The following is a 9,509-nucleotide window of genomic DNA, read 5'->3' on the forward strand; positions in this document are numbered from 1 at the left end:
TACCCAAAGCCATTTTCCTTAGAGTGGGTTAGGATGGAAATGCTGGAGCCCCTGCCAGTTTTTTGCCATCTGTTACACATCCTCTTGATTTGGCCTCGAAAGTAGTTGCAGGAATTAGGAGAAATCTTTTCTTAATAGAGTCCTGGAATGCAGTTAAACTTGACAGGAGTTCCAACCTTTCCCCATCCTATCCAAAACTAAAAAGTCAAAGTTTTGGGTATAGAAATGCTAATGTAAATGCTAGTAAAATAAGTTTTTGGGCATCTGATAAAACTGGAGCATTCTCATTTTGGGAACCTTAATACATGCCAAAATGTTTCTTTTAAAAATGATTAGATTCTTTTATGTTCATTTTTGTGCATTTTGGGAGGGCTTACCCCTCTTCCCAGCATTGGCCAGAAAGTATAGCATATGTATGTAGTATATGTACACATGCTATATGTTTGTCACCCGAGACACATGGTCATGATCAGCTGGAGTGACAATCTAGTTGTGGAAGATTGATGATCCACTGAGCAGGAAAAGACTGCCATACTTTACTATGGAGAAGACCATAGCAGGATGCCACTTGCTCGTCCTCCCCTCTCCAAAAAACATCACGGTGCTCCTTAGATCTTTCATTACTGAAAAGTATCACAAAAAAAATTTCCAGCAACAGAAACCTGATGTCGGTTTTATCCTTCCAGAATTGATTGCACAAAGTTTATTTTGCATATCTACACCACTTTCCGGCTGTTAACCTCCTGCTTTTACAATCAAACAGTGGATAAAAGCATACAATCTCTATATGCAATAAAAAAATATCCTTGTAAACTCTGCCTTTGTTTGATTAAAACTCCAAACCAAGCTAAATGATTAGGGATAAATAGAAGAAATGGGGCTTCAGCCAAACTGAGCAGAACAAACCTTTACCGACTCTCACAGGTTTTATTTTCTTAAGCCGTTTATGGAAAAAAAAAACAAAAAACAATCTTCTCCAAAATAACCCTGATAAGTCTGAGAACGGTTTACAGTATTTTTAATATTTTATATCAATGTGCGGTGTAAATCTTTATTTGTATAGCTGGTGTTTAGGCTGAAAAGTCTGATATTTTTTAGGCAATGTTTCCTAGAGCATTTGCCATGTTGCTCCATTGCCAGCATAGATTTTGGTTTTGCTGTATTATCGTTCTTTGTTTCTACCCCCATCATCCCCTATTGTAATCTGACACAAGGAAAGTTGCATTAATTCACAGATCTCGCTGATTAAATATTTATTGACTTCACTGTCTCCTGTGATGTAACATCTGGGACCTGTATCAGAGAGATTTTTTTCTGGAATAAGCTCTGATAACTACTCTAAACACTTGATTTTCCAATATTCCTCTCATGTTCGGGAAATACAGGGAGGAGGGTGCAGCTCACGACCCCTGCTTTTGATTGCATTTTTCACATAACTTCAATGGGGACAGAATATTAAGTTACGGGGCTAATCTTTCAGGATCTTTGATTGCCGGGGTAAAACTCTGTCCAAGTATCACTTAAGCAGGTCAAAAATGATGCAATGTTTTGCTTAAAGTGCAAATGCTTTTCTGCTTTAGATAACAAAGGTTTAATATCTCCGGATGTGGGCTGATTTTTTTTTTTATTTCCTCTATTGGGCCATTGGATTGTTTTATCAAATCAAACACAAATGGAGTGTAGAGTCAAAAGGACCTTAGTCGGCGAGGTTGGAAAATTTCTGTATATCATACAAGTATCTGATGGGTGTTTAAGATCTCTCAATTCTCCACTGCACTTTCCTTCTGTTGGATGACCTAATGACTGGGTTGTGGTAGTGCAATCAATTTTATTGCTTATCTTTATAACGAACAAGTTGATTAAAATGAGTATTAATGGAACCCAAGCCGATTTGCGTATGGCTAGCATAACTACTGTTTTTGTCTATGTTGGGGAGTTGTACCCAGTTGGCCATCATTACTGAACAAAAAGAAGATAACATTTTTGGGTGATGTTTATCTTAGAGAGGAATTTTCCTTATAGGTAGATATTTTGTCTTGTGTCTTGTTGTGTCTCAAGGAAACAAACCTTTTCATCACACAGGAATGGTTTGTGTTCAGAGAGATAACCCGCCCACCGTCCTGAGCCTGCAATTTCATACGGAAGATATAGTTTGCGACTCTGGCCAGTGCGCCTCCCCCCCCAGCAGGTCCTTCTCCTGACCCCGGGGGGGGCGAACTGGCCAGAGCCGTGGGCCACCAAAGTGCCTGTGGCTCAGGCCGGTGCACCCCCCCCCCCCCCCACACAGCGGATCCTTCTCCTGACCCCTTGGGGGTCGATCTGGCCAGAGCCCTGGACCACCAAAATGCCCACCCCACTACATCCCTGGTGTCAGCCTTGGGAGCCATGTGGGATCACTCGATCCCAGTGCAGATCTGAACCTGCTCTTAAAATTGTCACTATCCAAAAGCATTAATAATGTGCAGGGGAAAAATGGAGTGAATGTATGTAGGTACAGAGTTGTGGAAAGGGTTTTAATAGGGAATACCCAGAACATCTGGGGAAAAAATTGGTACTCCAGTTAGGTTTTATATCTCATAGATTTTTGAAGGCATGGTCTAGAATTTGAAACCTTTTAATAAAACTTTACTTTTTCTCTTTACAGATTCATCTACCACTTATATCCGACAGCTGGAGACCAAAGTGAAACTCCTGGAAGACGACAATAAACTTTTGTCACAGGTGAGTTTTTCTTTCTTCCTCCTCCAGCGTTTCTTCATACTTGTTATTGAATTGCAGCTCTGCGGCAGGCGCATTAATGCGTATTTAATCACTGGGGCACCGTTATACGGATTACTTTAATTAAACCAGGGAAAATTGATTTTTCTCTTTGTGTCTGATCTAATTTCTTCTTCTTAGCAAAGATAATTTCTCGATAACGGTCCTTGTAATCTCCGGAATAATTGCGTGTAATTGTCGATTTATTCCGGAGATCTTGGCAGAGAATGTCAAAAGGACTCGTGTTGTCGTGTCGTTGGATGTTATCTGGTGTCATCCTCTATAGTATTTTTTTTTATTATTAGTGTCACGTATTATGCAGCACTTATCTTTCTACAAAGAACCCACCAGTCTCTGCTCATGAACGCCATGAAAAAACAGTCATAAGCATCCAAAGAACTTGTATGCAGAGTTACTTTAAATTTATGGCCAAGACCTCTTGTCAGCAAATAATTTTCTGCAATATGTCTCTTTTTTATAGGAAAAGTCACCACCCTAAAACCTGATAACCCTGATTGAAAGCCAACCTGGCTCATGGCTTTATCCATAGACTTTTAGCCTGGATTTTTAAAGGGCTTTGGGTATTGGCTCTGCCAGCAGTCTGATTCAGCCAAGATCATGACCAATTGCTTTGGCATTTGTTAAATGGAGCATTTTCTGATTCAGAGCTGTGTATCACTAGGCTTTTTTCCTCCCATTCAGTGGTGTAGGTAGTAGCTTTGGTATATGAAATCTGTTCATATGAAATCTCTGTTTTACATTGACTACCAATAATCCCAGGCATATCAGAAATTGTTTAGGTTCTGCACTGTGAGCCATTCCAACAATATTGCATTGCACACTACAGTCATTGAGACTGTAGAGAAAGTGCTTGGCTTACTTGCAGAAGGGAAAACTACACGGTGTCTTCATTTTTATGAAGGTCAACTGGGGATAGAAAGGTTGCAGATGTACGAGCCCCAAATGGTGGGGTCACCTACTGTCTTTATTCAACATTAATCGCAATATTGGCATCAAATAGTGGAAACAATTCGGCTGAGAAGGGTGTTAGCGTATGGATATTTTATTTGTGTTTAGCTGGTTGGCCAAAGTTTCTTCCTTTGGTTAGATCCATGACCTAGACGTACTTGTGATAGTATTGACAGAATAATTAGAGAATCAATGCAGCTTGGTAATAATTCATGATGCGGCCCATTAGGATTACCACTGTAAAGCCTTGCACTGATCCACCATATTTCAAACTGTTATTCCAATAGAGCATTTGGGAATATTTATCACTCCGTTTATGGTCCAACCAGCCTTGAACTGCCCATACATATTTAATAGAGGTCTTGTCTGCTTCCAGGCACGGGCCGGAGATAGGACACTGCCCTTCCCATCTTGAGATGGGATTACGTCATCAAGTAATAAATGGAACACCAAATCGTTTCCAATGTTTTTCATTAACTGTGCTGTGTGACTCCACAATAATACAATTATTGATCAATACTTCTTCATAATTGTGTCTGAGAGTGATAATATGGGATAGTCCTGCTAAATGACATGTGTCTAATAGTCTAGATACATAGATTGCTTCCCACATGCTTAAAATCCTGTTAACAGCAGAGTCTTGATTTCCCTAGTTCCACAAAATGCATCTGCCCTAAGGCCACCAATGGTGATGGGTAACTTTATGGCTAAACATTTGTGGACACGTGACCCTCTCAAATACTGACAAAAGGTTGTGGAGACCCCTCCAAATCATTCAGGTCTCTTGAGTGAAGGGTATTGTTACCATTAAAGACATTTTAATTAATTGTGTACTTGAAACTTTGCTAATACAGTTTGAGGAAAACTCTTTTCTGTTCCAGCATAACTAACTCATGTGCACAAAGCCAGGTTCATAATGGCACGGTTTTAACACCTTTGGATAAGCTCTAATGCTAATCATGAGCCAGGTTTTTTCCTCCAACATCATTACCTGACCTTGCATACATTATTATGGCTTGAAAAGTCTTCCTAGTAAAGTGGAGGCTTTTACAGCCATCAGGGGGTGTTGGTGATGGTATAACTCTGTATCAAAACTCAATCTTTTGCCTTGGGATTGTTCCTACAGGTTTGATGATCAGGGGGCTAAAAACTTTTGACCATACTGTTTCATAGACTCATAAAGAATTGCTGTCTTGATCACAGTTGTCACCCTGTACATAACTTATTGTGTCCTGTAGGTAAATACTGTAGGTGTCAGAGGTTAGAAGGGTGATATACTTTACGTTTTCAGGTGCAGATAATTGTTTTGCACCCTTTATCATCCTATTGTCCACACTGGCTAAATGTAATACCATATTTATATTTTATTTGCATTTATTTTATTTGGTTTATATTTTAAAATTATTATTTTTATAAATAGGGATAAAGTCACTTTCAAGGTCTGATTTAGAGTAAATAGGCTGCATCAATGCAATGCATGTTTAGATCTGAATTTGCTCATTTTTTGCCTTTCTTTATCCCGCTCCTTCATCTTAATCATTCCTACTTTTATTATCTGGCAGCTCCCCTGCTTTATCCTCCTCATCGCCTTCTCCCTCCCTATCTCTTAGTTTTATCTTTTCTTTATATTTGGTCTAGTCCTCCTCTGAGATTTCAATACATCCTTGATTACCCTTGTATCCACACTGTAAAATGCAGGCATCCTGAAAGTTTTGTGAAAAGCACCTAAGTGGCTTTATCATTAAAAAAAAAAAAAAAAATTGCTTCTCTCCCATATCTCCTTTTTTCCATGCTTCCCTTTGCCTCCCCTTTGCCTCCCCTCTCCTCCTCTCCTTTCTTGCCCTACTTCCTTCATTTTTTTCCTTGCTTCCTTACCTCCCCACTCTATTCCTTTCCTGGTTTGCCTTACTTAAACTTTTCCTCTTGTAGATACAAAAAAGAAAAGGAAAGCTGGGGTTCTTTGGCAAAGTGAACTTATATTGTAAAAAATTGTTACAAACAATGATCAAATATAGTATACCTATAAATATTTAAAAGAACTTTATTAGTCCTTATCTTTATAACAACCTTGATGTTCTGCTATTCAAATACCACACCTAAACTACTTGTGATACTACGTATATTTATATATAGTTTCTACATCTAGCACACCAATTAACAATCTCTATACATCCCCTGAGGAAGCCGACAAGGGCAAAACGCGTCGGAACGAGACATTATACTTCCACTCATTGTACCCTCCAATATCACATTCATTGATCTATCTAGTTCTTGGTCTAAGCATACCCATGATATTAATGGATCCGGACCTATTCTACTCTGGATATTTTGATAATTGTTTGTAACAATTTATTACGATATAAGTTTACTTTGCCAAAAAAAAAATAAAACAGCTTTTTTTCTTTCTTATATCTACATCAATATAACCATGGGGTGGCATTAACTATACATTACCAGGTATTATTGCCCTACTATCTGCACGTGTAGCTTTCTTTCTCCTAACTTCCTCACTTTGTCCTTTCCACGCTTCCCTGCTTTACCTCTTCTTCCCCCCTACCTTCGCCTTTCTTTCTTATTTTCCAAATTCTTCCTTCTGTCTCAACTCGCCTTCCTTTCTTTCTTCTGCGTCTCATCTCACCTTTTTTTCCCCTGCCTCTCCTCTTTTTTTTCTTTCACTTTTCTGTTCTGTCTCTTTTCCCCACCTTTTTTATCTTCTCCTTCCTTTCTCTTTTTTCTTGCCCCACGTCTTTGTCCTGCTGCGCCTTTGCCTTTTCTTGGCATAGCCAGTCTTTTACTTTTTCTACTGGTTGCTTTATATGATTGCACATTGCTCTTTGACCCAAAAGATATAAGAGTTTGGGTTCTATTGAGCTTGCTTTAATATCTGGTTATGACAACGCAGCAACATGGAGCATGGAGATTAACAACCACCATGCAGGGTGCAATTGACATTTTGGGGTTTCTGAAGATTTTTCCAGGCATCCCATGCCTTTGCATTACTACTTATCTGGGCAGGGCGAGGAGATTTAAGGCTCTTCTGCTTTATCTGGCAAGGAGAGAGAGCGGTGATTTAATTGCACGTGAAGTTTGGCAGTAAGCAGAAAGCACTATTTCCATAGCAGCGCATTACTTCTGCTTCAGACAACTTATTGGGTCAGTCTCTTCCAGCTTCCAAATGCAGCAAGCTTATTCCGTAGACTCATCCTGAGCTGTCTGAGTATCCATACTGAAGATCAGAAGAAAGCCAGGCAATTCCTAATCACTGCATGCTTTCTATACCAAATAAAACAGAATATGATAGGATCATAAGAAATGAATGCCACAATCTATCCCCTTTTTTCCTGTTTAGTAATGAACTAGTGCCTTTATTACAAATACATTCACATAAATTATATGCTACAGCATTCTTGGAGAGACACTAAGGGAAATTATGGCTGACCAGTCCTGAAAATGCTGATCTGGTGGCTGTAATATATATATATATATATATATATATATATATATATATATATATATATATAAAATATGCTCAATAATATGCTCAAATAATGCAGCTCTGCATCCACTATTGCATAATGAAATGTATTTTTTATTAATGCAAGAAGTACATACATTGACCTAGTATTAGCTTTTTCCAGACCCTGTATGTTAGAGAAGATGCCAAAATGTGGTGCTGCAGTGCCCAAAAGGAGCACCATGCACTCATAAGCCTACAGCTTCCCCTTTCATTGCGTAGGCACACATTATAGAAAAGACAAGATCTGTATCTCAAGACTTTTAAGGCATTCAATCAAACAAAATATTTGTATTTCATAGGCATAATACGAAACATTAATTTATTCAAAACATAAGGTTAATGTGCCACACAAGTTTCAAATACAATGAAATGGGAATGCAGGAGAGACTAGACCTCTTTTTTCCAAAATAATTCTAAGCTTTTCATGGACTTATTCCTTCTCCCAGTCCATGCTGTGTTATTGGTGTGCATACTTTAACATTCTAAAAAAGGATCGCCCTGTTGGTCTAGGTGCTTAAATCAGGGGCCACAAAAAACAAAATGCTATTTGTTCCTGATGAAGCGGACTTTGCTCCATAAAACGCATTGAACGCCTACTAACACACACTGGACGATTACGGAATTAACCAACTTAATGAATTAACCAACTTTAATGAAGTTCTGAATAAATTAATGTTTTAAAATATGCCTATGAAATTCAAAAAATTTGTTTGATTGAATGCCTAAAAGTCCCAAAATTATCAATTTCTATTTATTTGTTTTTCAATTGCTACTAATTGATACTTTTTTTTTTTTTTTTTTTAACATATGAACTGAACCAAGTTTAGCACGGTGGCTCAGAGGTTAGCACTCTGGTCTTTGCAGCGTTGGGTCCCAGGGTCGAATCTCGGCCAGGACACTATCTGCATGGAGTTTGCAGGTTGTGTCTGCGTGGGTTTCCTCCCCCATCCCAAAAACATGCAGTTAGGTTAATTGGCTTCATTGACCTTAGACTACATTAATGACATATCACTATGAGAGGGACAGTTAGTGATATGACTGTCAACTTTGTACAGTGCTGCATAATATGATGGTGCTATTTAAATACTGTATAATAATAATGACCAAGTTAGCACTCAGAGCCCAGTGATTGGTCACCCCTGTCCCCTTTACCCAGAAATTACCTCTACACCTTTAGTGTATCACTTCCTATTACGTCTTTCAGTCTTTGTTCTGTCTTCTAGACGTGCAGAGGATCCGGTTTTATACACCATAATACAAGGTGGGAAGTTCATTTCTAAAGACTCACTTGGTGTCAGGTCTTAAGTGATTAGGTGGGGCTTATATTCCTGGACAGGTTCAGCTTGGCAGTTCAGGGACCAGTTTTTATAAGCGTATAGAAGTTTATCACCTGCTAGGCAATCCTCCCTATTCTCTGATCTTTATAATCCTTCCTGATGTGACAAATGTCATAATTAGCTTGAGCCTCATCTCTTCTTCACATACCAGGACAGATGGGACTATTCATGACAAACAAATGAATCCTTTAGAGGCGTTATGTTGCAATGCAGGTATCACTGATGTTTAAAGGCTTGTGTGTAAAAGAAAGGATTGTGTTAGCTTTAGAGTGGCATGATCATCATTATTAGGCTATTAGATTGTGATAGATACCCAAGGTAAATAATTGGCGATGGGGATATAATGGATATAGCCAATTGCTCTTTATTCTTCTTCTCTTTATAAGTCCAATCCAAAGTGTTCATCCTTGTGTCAGTGATTGTATGCAATGTTAATCGCTGCATACATCTGGGAGAAAATCTGTAAATATACTGTATATACAAATAGCTCCCTCCATTTGCCACACCTTACTTAAGTTGCAAGACTAGAGAAGATAAGACTATATTGTGGGTGAACCTGCTTGATCCAGCAAACCTGGAATTGATCTTGCCTAGTATTGAAAACATTTGCCACATATTAGGAAATTATTTTTAAAAAACCATGAATCACCCAGGTTCTATCATGATAGCTTTAATAAATCAGACCCTGATAGGTAACAATGGCTGAAGTTCCACTGCCTTGGTCCCCTCTTCTCCCCCAATCTGCTATTTAGACAATGAACTGCATCATCCCACTAATGAGGTCACTGTGTTCCCTTTTCTTGTTAGCAAATTTTCTTTGTTAGTTTGTAGCATTATAAAACGCAACTGACTTCCAATCTTATAGCGTTGCCTTTCTTTACCCTGGTGGAAGAAGGGTATAATAAACACATATTGCAGGTATTTTTCCT

General features: G+C 38.6%; 1 protein-coding gene across 2 annotated transcripts in view; it reads left to right on the forward strand.

Annotated features, from left to right (window-relative positions):
- Nucleotides 1-9,509, forward strand: part of CCDC85C (coiled-coil domain containing 85C) — a 94,996-nt gene that overhangs the window by 71,728 nt on the left and 13,759 nt on the right. For both annotated transcript variants that reach the window (XM_072429009.1, XM_072429008.1), the window contains exon 2: nt 2,645-2,721. In XM_072429009.1, coding sequence (XP_072285110.1) covers nt 2,645-2,721 — 77 coding nt within the window. The remainder of the gene's footprint in view (nt 1-2,644; nt 2,722-9,509) is intronic.

The sequence above is a fragment of the Pyxicephalus adspersus genome, chromosome 12 (genome assembly GCF_032062135.1).
Source record: "Pyxicephalus adspersus chromosome 12, UCB_Pads_2.0, whole genome shotgun sequence".
Lineage (NCBI taxonomy): Eukaryota > Metazoa > Chordata > Amphibia > Anura > Pyxicephalidae > Pyxicephalus > Pyxicephalus adspersus.